The sequence below is a fragment of the Schistocerca americana genome, chromosome 1 (genome assembly GCF_021461395.2).
Source record: "Schistocerca americana isolate TAMUIC-IGC-003095 chromosome 1, iqSchAmer2.1, whole genome shotgun sequence".
NCBI classification, from domain to species: domain Eukaryota; kingdom Metazoa; phylum Arthropoda; class Insecta; order Orthoptera; family Acrididae; genus Schistocerca; species Schistocerca americana.
In genome coordinates, this window is record NC_060119.1 from 210,134,465 (window position 1) to 210,157,341 (window position 22,877).

At 40.7% G+C, this 22,877-nt stretch overlaps 1 protein-coding gene across 2 annotated transcripts in view; it reads left to right on the forward strand.

Annotated features, from left to right (window-relative positions):
• Nucleotides 1-5,986: 5,986 nt before the first annotated feature.
• Nucleotides 5,987-22,877, forward strand: part of LOC124597621 (protein ARV1) — a 78,761-nt gene continuing 61,870 nt past the window's right edge. Inside the window, exon 1 of one of the 2 annotated variants that reach the window (XM_047135959.1) lies at nt 5,987-6,191. Coding sequence is in view for 1 of the 2 variants with exons in the window: in XM_047135952.1 (XP_046991908.1) it covers nt 6,399-6,413 (15 nt within the window). In the remaining variant the exon portion in view is untranslated. Of the gene's footprint in view, nt 6,192-6,271; nt 6,414-22,877 lie in introns of those variants that run through there. The other variant, XM_047135952.1, reaches the window with a different exon arrangement.

Here is a 22,877-nt window from a genome sequence, read left to right on the forward strand (position 1 = left end):
ATGGACTGGATAGATACATCTGGACACATGGCTGAAGATGACTTACAAGTTCGTGGCGCCCTCCATCGGTAATGTTGGAATTCAATATGGTGTTGGCCACTCTTAGCCTTGATGACAGCTTCCACTCTCAAAGGCATACGTTCAGTCAGGTACTGGAAGGTTTCTTGGGGAATGGCAGCCCATTCTTTATGGAGTGCTGCACCGAGGAGAGGTATCGATGTCGGTCAGTGAGGCCTGGCATGAAGTCGGTGTTCCAAAACATCCCAAAGATGTTCTATAGGATTCAGGTCAGGACTCTGTGCAGGCCAGTCCGTTACTGGGATGTTATTGTCGTGTAACCACTCCACCACGGTCCGTGCATTATGAACAGGCGCAGGATCGTATTGAAAGATGCAGTTGCTATCCCCGAATTGCTCTTCAACAGCGGGAAGCAAGAAGGTGCTTCAAACATCAGTGTAAGCCTGTGCTGTGATACTGCAACACAAAACAACAAGGGGTGCAAGCCCCCTCCGTGAAATCACAACCACATCTTAACACCATCACCTCCGAATTTTACTGTTGGCACTACACACACTGGCAAATGACGTTCACCGGGCATTTGCCATACCCACACCCTGCCACAGGATCGCCACATTGTGTACTGTGATATGTCACTCCGCACAATGTTTTTCCACTCTTCAATCGTCCAATGTTTACTCTCCTTACACCAAGCGAGGCGTCATTTGGCACTTACCGGCGTTATATGTGGCTTATGAAGAGCCACTCGACCATGATATCCTAGTTATTTCAACTCCTGCCCAATTGTCATAATACTTGCAGTGGGTCCTGAAGCAGTTTGTAATTCCTGTGTGATGGTCTGGATAGATGCCTGCCTATTAGACATTACAGCCCTCTTCAACTGTCTCTGCCAGTCAACATAAGAGGTCGGCCTGAATATCACATCAGAAACAGTGGACCTAGGGATGTTTAGGAGTGTGGAAGTCTCGTGTACAGACGTATGACGCAAGTGACATGCGACCATCTGGCCATGTTCGATGTCCGTGAGTTCCACAGAGCGCCCCATTCTGCTCTTTCACGATGTCTAATGACTACTGAGATCACTGATATGGGGTACCTGGCAGTAGGTGGCAGCACAATGCACCTAACATGAAAAACGTATGCTTTGAAAATGAAGTAACCCAATCTGGCCCTGGCATAGCATTCTTAAATTTGGGGACACTTCTGCCTGTTTTCAATAAGAAATATTTGGCACAGAATCTTAAGTCTGTTTTAGTCACAGGAAATCCAGATTATGCAACTTTCAAGATATGGTTCTTGAAACCCCTACTTCTCCTCTTGAGTAAACACCCTTGGCCCTCCAATAACAGAGCTTCGTACACCCTTTAATTTATTTATAATGGTACTGCGAGGTGTTCCATATTTCTTTGCACCTGCACGATGTGTGAGGCGCTTGCATTTGATGTCTTCCAGGCATTTTTGTAAAGTTTCAGGTGAATAGTCCACATATGAACGAGATCCAAGCTCACGTTTGTGTTTTCTGGGCATTGTGAACTGAAAGGTGAAAAATGTAACACATATAAGACATTTCAGGTTCAGAAAGTCAGTTAAATTTTATTTTACTCATGGCAAATGTCAACTATTTGATATTAATGCAATCAATGGGGTGACATTGTTCCAGGACCAAAGTCACCCCTCTCTAACCTCAAAGTTACCTCTTTGACATACATCTCAATTATTCGAAGAATGTGAGCTCTCAGCATTAAAATCCAAACTGGAACTTTATAAGCACAATATTAAGCACCAGATGCTTGGTTACCAGGTGTTTTGTCCGTTGTTTTGTGGGTTACAGATATGAAAGTTCCCAGACGACTTTTTCGCTACAAAATTATCCATCCAAAACAAATTAGTGCCGCCTCTAGTGGAATTTTCCTGAACTTCAAACTCTCGTCCCTATGCTGACAACATGCATTCTACAACACGTGCCAACTATGAAAATCATAATTTCCCCACTAGTTGTGTCAGGGAAGCAATTTATAACAAACTACCCACATTGGAACAATGTTACCCTGTAGGACCAATCTCACCCCAGTTTACGGTATTTCGAAAAATATTGTACTGATTTTTAGTTAATACAGCATCCAAAGTGACTAATTCCTAACAAAAGTCAGCTGAATGAGAAAACTGTGATCTGTCTGCGGCAGATGTGGCCAGCAGCACAATGGGAAGTGCACCGCTGCTCAGAAGTGAAGATCTGAGTTAAAATTTCAGCTGAGCATCAATTTTCACTTTCACTAGGACGTAAATATTAAACATTTTTAACACCTAAGTACTTATTATTTAAAAACAAACTTAACTGAGGCCAAAAGTTTTATTTTTGGAAGGAAACATTTAAGGTGTTTTTTTAACATAGATTACCTCCCAACAACCCCAATAAATTTATTAATTTAATTTTAATGAAAGACTTTTAACTGTGTTGGAAAATTTATAAGTATACTTTTTAGACTTTTTTGACAGATTGAAGATCTCAGTCTTCCTGCAGTCATATTTTTGTACCCTGGAATATTTGTTCTTCTTCTGCTTAGTGCTGTTGGCTGCCCAGGAATGTATTTTACAGTATTTTTCCTTTTCTATTATGCAACAAAAAATACAGATATCACAAAATATGAGATTATATTCTCCTTACAGAACAGATTCATAAGAAATTATGTATTACCTGCTCCAAAATTTGAACAGTGAGAGGCAAATGCAGTCAGCGCTTTAATTTTTTCGTAGTTTCTCATACATTTTTTCCAGTCCATTGGCCATTTCTTCTGGTGATTTGTCTGCTAAATCTTTGAATATTCCATGAATTTTTGACACTAATTCCTCTGTCCTTTTGAATGAACAATCTGAAGTGAGAGGTAACTCTTTCACTCTTTCTTCCATTTCCAGTACTGTTGTAATACATGTTCTGTCATTTTTGAAAGCATTCAGTTCTGTGGAAACGCTAGTTGTTCCACACCAAAGTTCCAGCAATCCTGCAGGAGGTTCTTCATTTGTGGTTATTAGATGATAGAATCTTCATAGCCTGTTGGGTCAATAGCCTCAATGTGTTTTTCCGAAGGAGAAACAATACTTGCCCAAACCATGTGTTTAGATATTTTTCCTGTGTTTCCTTCTAAACATATGCCAATCAGGACATCTATGTTAACAAAATATTGGTGATTGTCTTGACTCTCACTTGGCACAAGGAAAACATTTTTCTCTATCATCTTAATTTTGTTTAGCACACCCTATGTAGCTGCTTTACTGGCCTGTTGGAAACACTGTGCCTTTGCCTATTTTTGGCTGCATCACGCAGTCTTCTCACAAAATATAACTTAAATTTTGTTATTGTGGACTCAAACATCTGGGCAACATTAAAGGATGCACTCTGTCATATACTATGTCTTTTATAATTTTAATTAGTGCCTCAGAAAAATTACTTGTGTGGTTGCCTTGCATAAGTAGGCCATTGCAATAGGACAACACCCACAGTTTCCACCTTCTCAATAATTAATTTTTTAAGTACTGCGAGTACTAAGTACTTTTTGACAGCCACCTCCAAACAGTTTGGAGCACGTGGAAGGTGCACAGCAGAACTTCAGATGAAGGAAAGGAACTGAGAATAGCAGATTGTTTTGCTTGTGAATCATCAGTTAAGAAAATGTTTGGACTGTAGATATGTCCACAAAACAGATTTTCACCTATAGTCTTCTTCAGAAGCTGAAAACCAATTTCTACAATACCACAAATTTCAGACAAAGTGATTAGTGTCCCAAGTGGTAGGCCTCCACAATCACTGTGTGTGAGAATCACAAATAGTCTACTGACAGTTTGATCGACACCACCAGTAGGGTCCATAAATGCTACTTGTGGTGTGACTTTTGTATATATTTATGTACACATATTGCCAGGGGCGAGAAAATGCTGAAAAAGAATATTAAATAATCAAAATTTTCTTAATAAACTCTAATCACTATTGAAAAACAACATATGAAAAATGTTTCTTGCCGTACTACATAGTAATTGCCCTCACTGGTGAACATTTTAGCAAACACGCTTCCAAATTTAACACTATAATCATATTTTTTTTGGAAAAACGGTTCTTCTTCTTCACTGTTAAAATCTACTGTGCCTTAGTCTTTCTTAAAAACACTTCGGTACAAATGATAACTATAATTATAGTCTGAGCATCTGCAAGTACTAAAGAATAACTTGGCTCATTCATCTGAATTTCGATTTTGATAGCCTCGAAAGCAGCAGCTGGTGAATAGCCTTTTTTGAATAGACTAATCAACTTATCCGTCACGTTACTTGCTGATTTTCTTAAGAGTAAGAATGTAGCACTTCCTAAACTGTGGTTATGATTTAATGTTAAATTTATTTTACACAGCATTTCAGGCAAGAAATCACCTTTCCATTTACATTTCCTTCTATATCTTTTCTTCATAGCGTGTATAGTAACTGCCAGCTTTGAACGACAGTTTGTATTTTTGGTTACCTTACGTACAGCTGGATCATGTATGTGTTCACAGTTAGTGTTGTGCTGACAACGCAGACGCTGGTCAAAAATTATTTTCTGTTCTGATGCAAGATCAGTTGATCTAATGCTGTACGTACTTTTCGAGAAGGACTGAAACTCAAGTACCCATTGCTTAAAATCATTCTCATTTTCAGCAGCTACCAGGAAATTTACTTCCTCCAGTTTCCTGTCAGTTTCACTTCACATCAGACAATAATGTTTTCTATGGCATCAAAATTTTCTGTTGAAACGCAACACAGAAGTGTAATAATGAAGCAAAACTAACAGAAAACACTTTCAAGAATTCCAGTCTTTTCCTCGTGCGTAAAGTTCTCTTCAAAACTTATCATGTTAGGCTCTCCGCGATCCATCATAACTCACGAACATTCAACCGAAAAAACGCGGTAGACTTCAGTTGAAACTTCGGGGCTGAGAGGCCGTGGTTGATGTATAAAATTTCCTCCTAACGTTTCGTCTCCATCTGCGGGAGACATCTTCTGAGGTCTTCCGGCTACTGCCCTTAAATATATATATAAGCTACCGTGCTGGCACCATTCAGCTACCGGGGGCAGACACTTACTAGATATGTTACAAAGAGTAAAGATAACACATACCTCAAATAAGTCTGAACGTTTACTAAAACAATTATCTGAACCAAAACACATCAAGATATGATCCCTCAGCGTAGCATATTAGGGCTATTACTGTTCGTACGTCAGTAACTTTTACTGTAGTGATAGTAATGGAAAGAAATTGTCTTTGCTGACGACAGAAATTTTAAAGTACTGGGAAAACAAACAAGAGAACTCCTTGCAGGTAAAAATACAAAGTGAAATCCTCAACGAAGTTAACGACTGCTCGGTACACAATACAGTGACACAGCACAAAAAGAAAACTAATGTTATGAATTAAAGTTCGTAGAGTGACAACGCCTGTTAAATTAAATGTAGATGGAACCTCTACAGAATGCCTAACAAACCAAAATTTCTGGGAATAAATATTGATTCTCAGTTGAAACGATATGAACCCACCAAGATACTTGCAGACATAATGTCATCAGCATGTTATAATTTTAGAGTCTTCTAGTCAGTGTGTCACAGCCAGAGTCTTCCCGTTGCATGCTATTCATCTGTACAGTCAGTTCATAGCTACGGGATTCTTTTGTGGAGAACAAATATACAGAGTGTGAACACAGCTGTCAAATTACAGAAAACAGCCACAAAAATAGAAGATGACTCCTGCAGATGGAGACGAAACGTTAGGTGGAAGTGTTATACATCGACCACGGCCTCTCAGCACGGAAGTTTCAACTGAAGACAACACCGGCCGTGAAAGCCTATATTGTATGACCAAACGCGGTAGAATTTCGAGGCAAGCGCGCTACTCGCCTCACGCGATTGGCTGCGCCATTCTGGCCTGTCATTGGTTGGGCGTGTGTTCTGGCAGAAGTGCTGTAAGATCAGTTTTCGCTTTACTATCATCTGTGTATTTACATTCGGCGCGAGGGGCAAATTTTATAAGAAGTGACTAATGAAGTCCAGTGTGAAGTACATACAGACGGTGGCGGGCAAAGATTTTGGAACCTAAGCTTTCCTTAAAAATATATAACAACAGTTCCGTATTTTGTCGCTGTCGATATTTGAAGAACGTAAGAGAAATTTGTTTCAAATGTGTAGCCTACCTGATTATTTCTAGACGTGTTTAGAGTCAAGTAAGATCGCGATGTGTGAACAGAAGATACGTACTAATAATGTATTATGGGAACAGTTAAAACTACTTGTGGATAAATACTGGTTTAATTTGAACGAAATTAAATCACTGCGGTAAAAGAATGTATTTTCTGTGACTGGACGAAATGCCAACATATATGGTATTGTCTAAATTTATTGCGCGTGTAGAATAGTCGTTTGCCTTATACTATTGCATCGTATCGTAACTATTTTCTCAGTACGGCAATTTTGAGTTTCGTTCATTTATGTGATTGTAGTGCATACCTATTTTCGTATCTACGTACGTCCAAACTCGACAGAATCAGGCTGTGGCATTACATTCTTGCCTTATTTATATCACAGTCTGTTTGGTTTACAGTGGAATCGGGAAAAACGAAGTTTCCTGAAGAAGTGCTGAGAGATGGCTAGATTCTGAAGGATCATAAATATCAATTGATTCTAGTCGGCTTTGGCGGCTCCAGCTCCAGAGAGCTGTACTCCATTGAGTTTACATACTAGAATGCTTTTGCAGCCAATCACTTCATTTGACTATTTGATGTTGTATATATGATCCGGACGTTCCCACTTCCGTCATCTTGAGTAACCTGTGAAAATAATTTTCATTACCTTATTCATTGGGATTCTTGACTTTGTTGCTGGCCTGGCCGTGTTTGAGAAAGTTCTTATTGATACCGGTATTAATTTTGGTTTCTTATATTTCATTACTCCTGTGGAGATATCTTGTGTTGAATAGCGTTCTCACACACATTTGGTGAAAGTCGTCCATAACTATCTTGAAACCATTTATCACTCTTATAAATCAACTGCTTTGACAGTTTTTCCTTTTCTTTTAGTGCTTCCTTCATCATTCAATTCCAACATTGGTATGGCACTGTGGGACACAGAAGCCATCTGGCAATAAAGCAATTTCAGATGTATTCTCAAACAGTGTCTGAAAAAACTGACCTGTAATGGATTGGTAATCACATTTTCACCCACTGGCTTAATAGAGGGGGGACTAAACTATAGCTAGACTTTTTTGTGTCCATTTTATTCACTTCGGATTGTGATGCAATTTAATGAAAGATCCACATTATATATCATAGTGACGAGAAGTGTGCTTTCGTTAGAAGCAAGCATGTCATAAGAACTGTCTCTACTTTAATTTCTTTTAACAGCATGCAACCTGTAAAAATATCATAATAAATGTATGGCAGGAGTGATTCTGGAAGCTCTCTGAAATCTTTCAGAATATTTGCGACATCTCACATACCGAGTTTCCCGCCACTGTTGAGATGTCTTTATCTGACTTTGTCGGGCATTTGGAACTTGCTTTGTGATGGAGCCTTTCCGTGCCACAATACTCTTCACTACATTTACATGTCAACAATGAAATAGGAACTTCAGTGCCACGCCCAGAATTCAAAGTTATTTACTGACACTGCAACTGAAGAAAGGCCTTTAGGAGAGCCTGCTGTCATTACTTCTTGTTGACTGAGAGTACAGTGCTTGTTGTCACTGAATTTCTTAAGCCTGTGATGTACGCCTATCACCTTCAGTGCCTCCTTGCATTCCTGAGTGGAAATATGCATAATGGGTACAAACTAACTCCATACCTTAAATGAAGGAAGACAGGAAACTTTATTGAGAGTGCATAAACTTTGCTAGATGTAACAGCATGGTAAGAAAATTCCAACACAGTCCTCATGATGAAATATTACTGCTAAACAAAAAGTACACCACAACTAACAAAAACTTTAATTTTTTATGTTGTAGATCATAAAGGTAGCTATTGTAAAGCTCAAAAGTTGTACTGTTCTGTTGATCTATCATGACAATCATATTGGGAAGAGCATGTGTATAATACCATCTATAATTCTTCATATTGATTTTCATGCTGTTAGCCACTTTCTACATAATATATGAGAAGTGGAAGGTGTGATCATAACTGTAACATAAATGAAAAGGAGGGGGCAGGACATACAACCAGGCAAATGCAGAGTCAGTGGATGTCATAAATACTTCGATGGACTCCACAACCTAGGGAAAGCTGGGTAGATGACATTACATGCAGGAACAAATTGTATTAGTATAGCTACAGGCTGTAATGAATGGGGAAATCAAGACCACCTTGTCTGTCAATGGATATGAAAGAGTTGATGGTTTTGTGGAGTGTGTCCATGTTAATAAATGGGCTTGATTGGAAATACTTGACTTAGCTGTAACATTGTGTTGTATGCACGTTATTCTTACTCTTTTAGTTCCAGAGGCAGTCCCAGCATACAAAGAAGTTAATTACAAGCAGTTTAGCTCCTCAGGAATGACAGCACACACATACAAAACTATACAATGTGAATCAAACTTTCGAAGTTTGTTAATGAGTTCCACCTTAGTATTTTGGTGTGAGGGATCCATGGTCTCTGGCAGCTTGTTAAAAAGCTATTGCATTTTGTTTGGTTTCTTGTCTCCACTTAGCTTTGTATTTGTTTTGCATTGTAAATAGTGCACAACAATGCAGATGTCAATATGTGCTGCCTCTCTTGTTTCCATTCACTCATGGCATTTACTAATAACAGTAATGTGCATTTTACTCTTCACCTTGAAGCTTGCATTCAGTACTGCTCAGTTCTGTCTTGGGTTTTTTGTTGTTGTTTTTTTTTTTTTGCATTATTAATTGCTGTTTAGCTGAAGAAAATAATTTCTGAAAAATTATATTATTTTGCCTCAAGACAGTGTAATTTTCAGCATCTGCAGAAACTAAAGAGGATGAATTCTTTTTGAGCGGGCTTTAAGACGAGGATGCAGTCTCTCACCTCTGCTGTCTTTCCTGTTTGTTGACACAATAAAGGCAGTTTAGGATAGACCCACTAAATCGTTAAAGGAAATTCACATGCTGCTTAATATAGTTTAGAGTTAATAGTGAAGAAAATAAAAATAATGAAAACAAGTGCAGTAATCTGCCAAACATTAAAACTGGAGAAACTCATAGTAAGATATCACAGGATAGTTGAATCATGGAAGTTGTAAGCAACAGATTTGCATATATGAAGAAATCTTTCTTCCAAAAATGAATTATATTTGTGCGAGAACTGATAAATGAGTTACCAATGCTGTGTGCTTAGAACACCGGGCAGTACTAAAGTTAAAGGATACTGGCTGTAGCCATGTCTAGTATACCTTTATAATTCATGGGAGGTCTTTATTCACAAGTGTTATACTTATCAGCATTCAAAAACAGTTATGTTTGCAACTACGAATTACAGATAAAACTGAGCATTTTTAATTGCTGTCCACTTTGCTTATATGGTGAAAATTGAATCTGTGGCACAGGGCGGGAGTCACATTTGTAAGGAGTCTGATGGAGCCACTCTGTTTATGGCTGCATAGTTCTCCGAAGTCTCTTCTGATAAATGAAGGGTTCATGATGCCATCATCCATTTATTTTCAAACTGGGAAAGGAATTTAAAAATATCTGTTGAATATGTTTTAGTGCATAATCATTATTTTGTAACGTTTCATAGCTGTTACATGAAAATATAGAAGCTGTAGAAACTGTTAAATAGATAATACAGGTTCAGTATGTTGTGAATAGTGATTTCCTATCTTTAATGTCACAACATGCCAGTTGTTGCCAAAGAGTAGAAAATATCACATTAAATATCTCTCTGACAGCATGTATGATCAGGTATTCTCTTAAAAATTTATTGCTCATGCCCCTCCTCCCACCAGTAGTTCCCCATTCTGTGTTCTGCAGCTTTTATGATTGTATGTGATGTAGCAGTTGTGCAAAACGTATTGAAATAATCTTTACGAGGTTATTTTATATAAGCTATAAATCAGAACATATTAATTTCACAGAAAATATTCTTGGTGTTGCCATTAAGAGTTAAAACCTCACCAGCAAGTGCAACAATTTAAAAAATAGTGGAGTATTCTGTATTATAAGGAATTTTTTGCAAAAAATGGCAAAATTAAATGGAAAAAAACCATAAAGCTACAAGAAAAGAGAAATAAAATTTTGTTAATTACCCATCTGTTATAGAAAGATAGTGATAGTAGATAAGATAAAGCAGATTCATATGAGGAAATTTCTGATTTGTATCCCTTTGTGATAAGAAACCAGAACCCGAATCAAATAATTCTATATTAACAAAAGATTTGCACTACCAGCCACTAAAATTGCTACACCGAGAAGAAATGCAGATGATAAACGGGTCTTCATTGAACAAATATATTATACTAGAACTGACATGTGATTACATTTTCACACAATTTAGGTGCAAGGATCCTGAGAAATCGGTACCCAGAACAACCACCTCTGGCCTTGATACGCCTGGGCATTGTATCAGAGCTTGGATGGCGTGTATAGGTACAGCTGCCCAAGCAGCTTCAACACGATACCGCAGTTCATCAAGAGTAGTGACTGGCATATTGTAACGAGCCAGTTGCACAGCCACCATTGACCAGACATTTTCAGTTGGTGAGAGATCTGGAGAATGTGCTGGCCAAGGCGGCAGTCGAACATTTTCTGTATCCAGAAAGGCCTGTACAGGACCTGCATCATGCGGTCGTGCATTATCCTGCTGAAATGTAGGGTTTCGCAGGGATCGAATGAAGGGTAGAGCCACGGGTTGTAACACATCTGAAATGTAACGTTCACTGTTCAAAGTGCCGTCATTGCGAACAAGATGTGACAGAGACTTGTAACCAATGGCACCCCATACCATCACGCCGGGTGATTCGCCAGTATGGTGATGACGAATACACGCTTCCAATGTGCATTCACCGCGATGTCGCCAAACACAGATGCAACCATCATGATGCTGTAAACAGAACCTGGATTCATCTGAAAAAATGACATTTTGCCATTTGTGCACCCAGGCTTGTCGTTGAGTACACAATCGCAGGCACTCCTGTCTGTGATGCAGCATCGAGGGTAACCGCAGCCATGGTCTCTGAGCTGATAGTCCATGCTGCTGCAAGCGTCGACAAACTGTTCGTGCTGATGGTTGTTGTCTTGCAAATGTCCCCATCTGTTGACTCAGGGATCAAGACATGGCTGCACGATCTGTTACAGCCATGCGGATAAGATGCCTGTCATCTAGACCGCTAGTGATAGGAGGCCGTTGGGATCCGGCACGGCATTCCGTGTTAACCTCCTGAACCCACCGGTTCCATATTCTGCTAACAGTCATTGTATCTTGACCAACGTGAGCAGCAATGTCGCGATACGATAAACTGCAAACGCGGTAGGCTACAATCCGACCTTTATCAAAGTCGGAAACATGATGGTACGCATTTCTCCTCTTTACACGAGGCATCACAACGACGTTTCACCAGGCAACGCTGGTCAACTGCTGTTTGTGTATGAGAAATCGGTTGGTAACTTTCCTCATGTCAGCACGTTGTAGGTGTCGCCACTGGCGCCAAACTTGTGAATGCTCTGAAAAGCTAATCATTTTCATATCACAGCTTCTTCTTCCTGTCAGTTAAATTTTGTGTCTGTAGCATGTCATCTTCGTGGTGTAGCAATTTTTTATGGCCAGTAGTGTACATCCACCTCTGATGTCATTCATACCTATGAGAAAGTAAATTCAACCTACAAACAGATGGATGTGGCTAAAAACCCTAATGAAATTCTGGATGTTCATCTGTAAGTATCATAGTTATTTATGTATAGAGTAAAAAATTATTTACAGCAAAAAGAGTAATGGTTTTCACTGAAATTGAAAGAGATTGATAGGGCAAGAACAAAAAACTCAGTTATCAAAACAAAAACAAAATTTCATCCTTCATCAAATAATTGTACTTTGAAAGGGTGATGAAGAACTTACTTTTAAAAAGTTTGTTACAGAATACTTTCTGCTTCCATGTTGGAAGGCTTAAAGTGATGCTGGGTAATGCATTTGGCATCACACAAAACTTCCAGGCTCTTAGGCCAAGGTAGATTATAAAACTTTCTTCTAATGTTTCATCTCTGAGTGCGGGAGACATCTTCCGAAGTAAAATGGCTAATCGCAACCAGAACTTGAGGGAGTGCTATGATTATATAGGCAGTGTAGAGGGCACAGCAGTCAATCATATGACGCCGGCTACGAGATCATCGCTGGTATTGCCAATATTCTCAATTGAAAGAAATCGATCATCATTCTTGTGTTGCAAAGTTGACATCCAAATTCTGTATGATCTAACACCTTCCTCTTGTCTGTTAAAATTATTGTGTGTGTATAGATTTCAATAGCCTCTCTCTACACATGCGCATGATAATGCAGTGTTTTTGAAATGACCTTCATCTCAGTGAATTTTATTTTCGTAATAACCATCTTTGTAAAGATGTTCCTCTACAGCAGATTTGTGCGTATCTCCTAGGCGACAGTGGCTCTTGTGTTCAGCATGATGGGTGTTAACATTTACTTTTGTGGTACCAGTATACACCATTCCACAACTACAGTGAATTTATATACACCCGGTGTAGCCAAAGGATGTCTTCTATGTTTTGCTGATCCTAAATATTCCTCTATATTCCTGGTGCGTCTGGAGTAGTTTCTACACTGTACTTGCTCAACACTTTCCTAATGCAACCTGTAATCATACTGATGAATGGAAGGCAAGCTTTCCCCTTGATTGGCCGCTGTTCCTCGTCAGTCCTGATTCTCTCCCTAGGGCGAAGGGCTGTGTGTATCTCCTTGTTGGACTAACCATTCTTCTTGAATGTCGACCGTTGATGTTCAAGCTCATCTTTAATGTAAGTCAGTTCAGAAATTTTGTGCGCCATATCTACCAATGTTTTAATCACTCCTCTTTTCTGTCTGGTGTGGTGGTTAGAATCTTTATGCAGGTACCGGTCAATATGCATGGCTTTTCTGTATACTTTATGGACCAATGTCCTGTCCCCTCACATGATAGCAGACACATCCAAGAAATTCAGCTGGCTGTTATTCTCCATCTCCGTAGTAAATTGTATTTTTGGATTGATACTGTTGAGATGTACCAGGAAGGCATCCAATTCCTCTGTACCATTTGCGCATACTACAAAAGTATCATCAACATAGTGGTATCACCTGGCTGGTCTTTTTCTGGCAGTCTGCACTGCCTCTTGTTCAAAGTTCTCCATAAACAAATTGGCAGCAGCTGAACTGAGAGGGCTGCCCAACGCCGTCAATCTGTTCATAAAAATCATTGTTGTATTGAAAATAGATTGTGGTGAGGCAGTGTCTGAATAATTCCAGAATATCTGTTGGAAAAATATCACTGTACATGATGTTAAAAACTGCAGTCTCAGGCAACTGAAACCACACTGCGAGCAGCAGCACCAGTGCATGATGGGAGTGGCAACTGAGTTTTTTTATTTCTCTCCTTTTCCACTACTTCCCCCTACCCACCTCTCCTCTGCCTCCATCTAAACTGCCGCACTTCAATGCCTGCCACCCCCACCATACTATCCCTCCCCACCCCAGCCTCCTTACCCCACCCAGTTGTCACTCCCATCATGTACTGGTACTGCTGCTTGCAGTGTGATTTCAGTTGCATGAGACTGCAGTGTGCACATGCATGCGTCTGTTGTTGATGAAGGCCTTAATGGCCGAAAGCTGTAATTGTGAGAGTCTTTTTGCTGTGCCTAACTGCAACTCAGCATCTCCGCTGTAAAGTAACAACTTTCCTTCTCATAATATTGTTACATTCCATGATGCATTTTCCATTGTTTGATTTCAGCTGTACATGAGGCAGCTTTGTTCACTGGAATCGTGGTAAATGACAACACATCAAAACTTAAAAGGATATCGCCATGGCTCACATGAATTTCTTTTAATTTGTCAATGAAATGATATGAATTTTTAATGTGACTATCAGTTCCACCACCATAAGGCTGCAGCAGTGGGGCAAGGTGTCCAGCTAATTTGTGGGTGGGAGACCCTACAGGGCTCACAATAGCCTCATAGGAATCTGTGGTTTGTGCATCTTGGGTAGCCCATAGAGCGTGGGCAGGTATGCTTCCGTTTTGCGGAGTAACTTCTTATCAGGGGAGAGTGAAAATGCTTTCATCAGTTGATTAGTGATTCTTAAAATATTTGTAGTTGGATTGAATTGAAGTCTTTCATAGTTAGCGGGATCCAAAATGTTATCTTTTTGCGATAGTCATCATTCCTCATCAGGATCATGGCATTACCCTTGTCTGCAGTAAGAACAATAATGTTTTTATCTGCATTGATACCTCTCGGTGCCTTCTTTTGTGCCTGCAACACATTACTGTTAGGTGGCTTACTTGTACATAAAATTCGAGCTGTTACCGTCCTAATTATATCAGCCAACTGCTGTGGAATCTGAAAGATCCCCTGCCTCAGTATTTGCTGTAATATCTTCCATGGACACTTTTGAAGGTATCACAGCTAAATTGCTTCCTTTGGTTGAAATTTCAGCTTCAGTCAAAACTTTATCAGACAGGTTGATAATAGTTTGAGAATTATCCTCAATCGAAGCTAGTGGCATGTTCTTCTGTAAACTAGCGAACTACTTTTTGTGTCTGTTAACTGATCTCTCATAGCATTGCTAATTCCGTAGGGCTGTAAATACAGTGAGCTTGTGCCAAACGAACATCCTCTTCACCTTCAGAAATTTCAGAACAGTCGCAGAGTCCCTGCAGCATAACAGGAGGGTGAACATTCTTAGCTGTTGTGCTTTCTTCTTGTGCATTCTCTCAAACTGTCAAACTGATATTGACATGTCCTCCCCGTAGAGGTGTTTGATCATACAGTGTAAGCTTTCACAGCTTGTACTGACATAACTTAAAACTTCCAGGCCATTAGGCTGTTTGGTCAATGTATAAAACTTTCTCCTAACATTTCCTCTCCGATTGCAGGAGAAGTCTTCAGAGGTAAAATGGCTAACTGCTACCAGATTGATTGATTGATTGATTTTAACAGGAGAGCTAAAACAGCTTAGGTCTGACCCGCCACTGCCCGCACTGAAACTAGATTTATTGTGCGGTAATCACTCCCTGTATATCTAGTAAAGCCAACCAATGCCCTTAAATAGTGCAAGGCGTCCCTCTACCAGTTTTTTGTTAGACACAATTTCTTCAGGTCTAGTTGTCCCGAAGATTGTGTATCTTTTACTCTCCACTGTTATGCATTCAAAGATTAGGTGTGATGCAGATTCTTCACCCTCATCACTGATCCTACATTTAGGTTCCTCTTTCATTATATCCATTGTGTGTAGGTGTTTTTTGAAGTTCCCCCGTGGCCAGTCATCAGTCCAGTCATGAGTTTGATCTCTCTCTTTCCTGTTCAATCCCAGGAGTACATTAAAACATGGCTTGGGCATCATTACCTTACCATGTTCTTGTTTATGGACCGTGGTCCAATATCCTGTGTGCTGTTTCCTAAGCCAGTTCCGTAGTTCTAATTTGATCGTAGTCTTGGTGATTGTCAAGACAGGTTCAGGTCCAGTAAATGGAGTTGTAGCCCCATCCTAGCCAATCTATCGGCTTGTTCATTGCCACAGATCCCTGAGTGGGCAGGGACCCACACTAGGTACACCCTATTGCTTCCCCCTAGCTCCACCAGAGCCCTGTGGCAATCTGCAACAATCTTAGATCTTGTTGCAGGAGCTGCCAATGATTTCAGGGCTGCCTGGCTGTCTGAATAGATGTAGATGCTACAGTCATTGTAGCACCTACTCATATTCTCCTGATTGCAGTAACTTCGGCTTGGAATACAGAGTCCAGTTTCCCAAGAGAGATGCTGCTCTCCAGTCTTGGCTGAACCCTGTACAACCCTGCCCCAACACCTTGATCTGTTTTCGACCCATCGGTGAACCAAACAATGTCCCCCGTATAGTGTTGAACTGTTTACTCCCACTGCTCTCTACTTTCAATTATTATGTTGTAAGGCTTGTCGAAGCAGTTGGGAGTTATATAGTCGGTGGAGTTATATAGTCGGTGGGCATTTCCCCAGCCATACCTATATTTACCTCACTCACTATGTTAGTGTGTGATTCTGGATATCCGAATGAGACCCAGTTTTTGCCAGTTTTAAGTCTGTATGCCCCAGCTGCTGCCTCCATCTTAATCCAAAGGTGAAGTGGAGGCATATCCAGCATGGCTTCCATTCCAGCAGTTGGTGTGCTGCTAAGTCTGCCCGTTATGGCTGAGCAGGCCAATCTCTGCACCTTAACAAGCTCTTTAGCAGCAACCCGCTGTTCTCCCTTCTTCCAGCACACTACGGCCCCATAGGAAATCCTAGGTCTAACCACTGTGGTGTATATCCAGTGCATACCCCTGGGGCTTAGGCCCCAGTTTTTGCCACGAGCCCTCCTAGTACTCATTAAAGTGCTTTTTGCCTTGGAGCAGATACTCTTAATATGAGGGGTCCAAGTTAGCTTCTCATCCAAGGTTACCCCTAGATATTTCACTGTCCCCTTCACAGGTAGAGTTTCATCGAAGAGCCTTAGATTCCAACTTGCATGCTGAATATGTCTCTTCGTAAATGGCACCACAACAGTCTTCTTAGGATTAATGCTCAGATCCTGTTTAATGCACCATTTTTGCACAATGTCCAACCCTCCTTGTGCCATATTCCTGACTGTGTCAGTGAATTTGCCAAGTATTACTATGACAAGGTCATCTGCGCATCCTTGGCAGAATCATTGTCTGGAAATTAGTTCCTCAGTGAGTTCGTTCACCACTAGATTCCACAATAGAAGAGACAAAACTCCTCCTTGTGGGCAGCCTCTAGTGGTCTTAATTACCATCTTTTCATTCATCATGGTAGCCTCTATTTTCCTTCCACTAAGATGGCTCTGGTCCATCTACATATAGTGGTCTCCAGGTCATGCACCTCTGTTGCCCTTACCATGGAATCGAAGGTTGTGTTACTAAAGGCCCCCTCGATATCCAGGAAGATGCAGAGGGCTATTTCTTGGAAGTGAAGTGCTTTTTCCACCTTCCCAACGAGTTCATGGAGAGCTGTCTCACATGATTTACCTGGTTGGTATGCATGTTGGTTCAGTTGTAGAGGGACTTTACTTAGCCTCCTCTCCCCAACATATACATTTACCAGTTTTTCCAATGTTTTGAGATTGGAGGAGGTCAGACTGATTGGTCTCATATCCTTGGCCTTGGTATGATCAATTCTCCCTGGCTTTGGAATGAAGACAACCTTCACTGCTCTCCAAACATTCGGAATGATTCCTACTACTAAGCTAACCCTGAATATCCTGCATAGGACTCTTATAAGCTTCCCTCCTGCCTATTGCAGGAGAGCTGGAAAAATTCCATCTGGGCCAGGTAACTTCAATAGTTGGAATGTTCCCACCACCCACTGGATTTTTTTTGAAGTTCACACATTCCTTGGCCGATTCCCAGTCCTCTCTTTGAGTGCCTGAGAACTGTTGTCTCTCTGGAGTCACATACTGATCTGTTATCCGGCAGAGCATATTGAGGAAAGTGAGTTTTGAGGAGCAATTCCAGCGTATCATGTGCTGTCTTTGTATATTCCCCATCCTCCTTCCTCAACGTACCTCCTGGATGAGTTGGTACTCTAGTGAGAATATTGTGAAGTCTGGCTTGTGCAGCCGTGCCTTCCACTTCCTCACAGAATGCCTTCCAGGATGCCTCCTTTGCTTGTCTTATTGCTAGATTGTAACTGACAAGAGCCTCACAATATTTAGCCCATTGTCCTTTATGTCTCGCAATATTAAACAGTCTCCGTACATGTTTTCTTTGCGTTTCCAGTTTGTTATTCCACCAAGGAACACTCCTATTTGTGCACTTCCTGGTGATTGCGCAGTCGTCCTGATATTAGGTCACTATGGCAGAGGTAACAGCCTCTGCTACTTTCTCAAATTCTAGTGGCTTCCTTATCCTGGTTTTAATTTCCGATAAGCCTAAGCCTAAGTCAAGGTCCCTCCTATATGTCTCCCAGTCTGTTTTCCTGGGATTTCTATAAGTCAAGGTCTGCCTGATTCCCATTTCAACCTTGAGTTTAATCTACATGTGGTCCGGTGAGGATGGCTCCAACACCAATGCTATTGTTTCACATAGCTACCCATCGTCATGAAACCAAATGTTATGTCGATTACTTCTTCCCTCCTGCTATTCCTGACTGTACGTTCATTGCTCTTATTCAGGACCTCTAAGTTGTTAGCTAAGAGGAATTCAAGAAGGTATTCACTTCTGTTGTTGGTGTCCTTGCTGCCCCACACTAGGTTGTGGGCATTGGTGTCACACCCCACCAGCAGTTGGTCACCTTGCCGATGGCAAGTCTCTACCAGTCTCCTCAACTCCAAGGGAGGGGGATAACGGTCTTCGTAAGGAAGGTATGCTGAGGCCAAAATAATTTCCCTTGTGATACCTTCCTCACATTGCTGCATTTTGATGGTCACTAAGTCCCTAGAGCAGAAGTTCATCATTGGCATGAAAGAAATGCCATTTCTAACATAGACGCATGTTCTGGAGTTTCTTAGATTCCTAGCATAGATCAACCTCCAGTGCCTCCGAGGCCCAATACACCCACTTGGTATAAATAGGGTTCTTTTATCAGGGCCACGTCCACTTCCTGTCTCCCCAGGAGTGGCTCAGGCCAGCAGAGGCCCCTTTACTGTGCTGCAGATTAATCTGCAGCACCTCCAGGCTCCGTCTTACTGCCATCTTTGAGGTCTTTGAGAACCCTGATGGTGACCTGCGAGAACGCTAAAAACAGTTTCAGGTCCTGCTCCTGCATTGCCTTCAGAGACTTCTCACCAACCTCCACCACCAGGGTTCGTCCTTCCGGAGCAACCTTCTGGTTGATCACTCTCCAGTCATGTCGGGACTTTTGGGTTCTGGGCCTCTATTTTCCCGGACAGTCTTGGGAGAGACTTACTTAAGGGTACCAATAATGATATCTTTGCAGTCTTAAGAAGCTCCGCTGACCAGCAGCTTCACATCTTCCCACGGGGATATCATGGGCACCTTGTCCTTGAGCCATTCTATTGTGTGCACCCCCTCACAGACAAAAATGAGTGTGTCACGATCTAGGTAGACCCTCCTGAAGTTGGGACCTGGGCCAGCGTCCCCCCAATCTTTTCAAAGAGGGCCATATGTACTAGTTCCTCCTGCTGCAAGGTGATGGCCACCAGTGGATAACTGCCATCCTAAAAACCGAGACTGCAGCTCTATAGGTCTGTTTTCCTATTTCTTGCCTCGGTTTTTTCTGGACTGGCTTATCCAGGGAGGAGGGAGTCTTTGATTCCTCCCTTACCCACTTATTACCTGTCTGTGATGTTGTGGGGGTCTGTGTGTCCCCTTCAACCTGAGACAGTTTTTGCCCAGGGGTCTTGGGTTCTAGTCCCTTTACTTCCCTCCACTTGTGTTTAGGAAGCCATTCTTTTCCATCCTTTTTCCTCTGTTCCCTGAGTAGCTTCCTCCTTTGGGCCCCAGACAAGCCTTTGATCTTAATCTGATCTAGCTTTTCGGTTACAGTTCCCACTTCTGGCTCAGGTCTAGACCCTGATTCAGTAGTGGAAATGCCTTCCATCAGTTCAGTACCCGATGCTTGGGTATCTGAGGTGTCAATTTGTCCCTCAGTTTCTTTTTCTGTAGTCGTGTCCATGTTGGTCTCACGAGATTTGGGGATCTAGAAGGTCCACACCACGAATACCCCGCACGGTGTAAGGCTAATTACTCATCTTCTCGTGTGCCACGCACCCCTCAGCATGGATCGCATCACACCTGGGTTGGGTCAGGGAATAGGGTAGGACTAGGAGTGGATAGGGAAGATGGGACGTTGTGGGACACTCTTAGTCTGATCCATCGGCTGAGGCCTTTCCGGCAGTAGGTCCTCTACCTTCGGCATAGCCCTCAGCTTCCTGCAGATACGCGAGCCTCTCCACCTGCACAGACAGTGCTTCGTCAGGGTGGTGTCCCCCAGAGAGGACTGCAATCAGAACTCAGAGGAGTGCTGACTATACAGGCAGTGTAGAAGGCATCAGTCTTATCACATGATGTCGCCATGAGATTATTGCTGGTATTGCCAACATTCTCAATTGAAAGAAATCAACACTCATTCTTGGGTTGCAATGTTGACATCCAAATTCTGGCTAACTTAACACATTCCTCCTTTCTGTTACAATTATTATGTGTTTATAGATCTCAATAGTCTCTCTATATGTACACACATGATAATGTGGTGTTTTCGATACACCATTCATTTTGGTGAATTTTATATAATGTATCATCTTTATAAAGATCTTCCGCTATGGCAGATTTATCTGTGTGTTCTCAGTGGCAATTCCTGTTGTGTTCAATGAGACAGGTGTTAACACTTCTGTATGTGATATCAATATAAACCCGTCCACAAGTACAAGGACTTTTATATACACCCGGTGTAACCAAAGGACGTCGTATATCTACCTTCCTGGTGAGTCTGAAGTAGTTTCCACACTGAACTTGCTCAACACTTCCGCAATGCGATATGTAATTGTACTGATGAATGAAAGGAAAACCTTCCCTTTGGGCAGCTGTTGTTCATCAGTTCTCATTGTCTCCCTAAGGTGAAGTGCTGTGTGTACCTCCTTGTTAGAATAACCATTCTACTTGAATGGTGATCGTAGATTTTCAAGCTCATCTTTTAAGTGAGTCTGTTCACAAATTTGCCTTCGTCACCAGCAAGAGTTTACCTATCAATCACTCACCAGAGTGGCACAGGCAACAGACAGCAGATATGCTACCTTCTACCAGTCACCTGCTAGAGTTGCCTTCCAATCAGCCACCAGGATAGCACAGGCAATAGTATACTGTACAGCCACACCACCATAACTCCTTCAAACTGTCCAATGACATCTCAGATATGTGTCATTGCTAGGTGCCAGATAACCAAAAATGACAGTATAGAAAGGAAGATATTCACCAGTATAGAACAGTGAGCCAACCTGAAGAGGACCACAACAAGTCGGTTGAAATGTTGGCAATTTAGCTGTTTTAGTAGTTTACGGTGACACAGTCAATACCCAAAAATTATTTTATCCAAAATGAATCTGGCCATGGAAGTCCATGAACCTATAATGCTATGCATTTGTTTTTCCATTTTCATTTTACTTGTGTAAATTCAGCACTATAGCAGCTAACACACATTATGTCATTGTAATATATAACTTTTATAGGAGTTATTACTATACTATTGCCTGGTTTGTCTTTTGTACCAGGTCATCATAATGCGAGGTATAAACTGTAACAGTGCCATCATGTTGCCTGTCTTCATTTATGACTAGTTTATCAGGTTTGTGTGTCAAGGAAATTATGACAAATTCTCTGTACCTATTTCCAAGGTTTCCAACATTCTTATGAAATACATTTTGGTTAGGTTTTGTCATTGGTTCACAGCAGACTGCAAATTTCTTAACATTCACTATTTACTTAGATTTTGTAGCTTATTTGATTCATGTTACTCCGCACACTGCATATATTAATCCTATTTATCAGGAAGCTGTCTCTTACCAACACCTGTGATTAGTTTTTTGGTGATATTTTTCTCATTTTTGTGGAGGTGCAACTAATGAATTGTATGGAATTCTTTCTATAAACTCTTAATTTGATGAGTCATACATTATGAAATAATTTACATATGATTTTAAATAGGTTTTCCTTTTTAGCCCTTCCATAATTACATTATACTGCAATATCTATATGTCACACGTAATATTTAGAACATGCCTGGCCAAACAGCATTCTGCAAGCAAGTGTGCTCCAGCTGCACTCTTGTTTAGTGCTCTGGTACAATGGTAAGTGGGGATAAGTGGGAAGAGGAAAAGAAGGCTGCAGCTGTTCGCATAGCAGTCGCCTTGTCAGACATCAAGCAGTTTGCTGAGAATACTACTTGTGTTAAATTAGATTTATGCTCTGCTTTAGGAAAACTATAGCATCTGTGCACTTGTAAAAAAAATATATAATATGCTTAATATGCCATGACACTATTATGAGCTAGAAAAGCACGTATTGGAACCTGATTACAACACCGGCCACAAAGACGATTTGCATTTGTGTTCTGATGAATGACACTAATACTGACTTAACTGAAGGTGGCCATTAAAAAGAAAAAACTGAGTTAAGGGTGACAAAAGCTTTTATGGTTGACGTCACCAATTATTTGAATTCATTATATGTTTTAATTGAAGGGAAGAATCATTTGAGAACGGACATAGCCGATAAGATTGGTGCCATCAAACAAAAATTAATTGTATGTAAAATTATGTAAGGAAAATTAGAGGAAAAATCATGTAAATATCTTAGGGAGTGTCATGAACAACATATTAAAAATCTTGAGTGGTGGACTGTGAAGATTGGGGTGGAGGGCATTTAAAGGTCAACTTTTACATTTTTTCTTGAATAACTCTAAAGCCATGGCTTCTAGTGAAAATGTTTCCCAGTACTAAATTAAACTATATTGCATTTCTAACTAAAATTGACCTGTTATTTTTTCTCCTGGACTAACAGTTTCCATGTTACAGTGGATGAAAATATTGTACATTATCAAAAAATAGTGTTTAATGATATAAAATTAATGTTTACTGTTAAATGAAGTGGTTTAAGAACAAATATTAAATGTGTGTACCATGTCTAAGTGCAGTCTAGCATTATTAAAGAATAAATT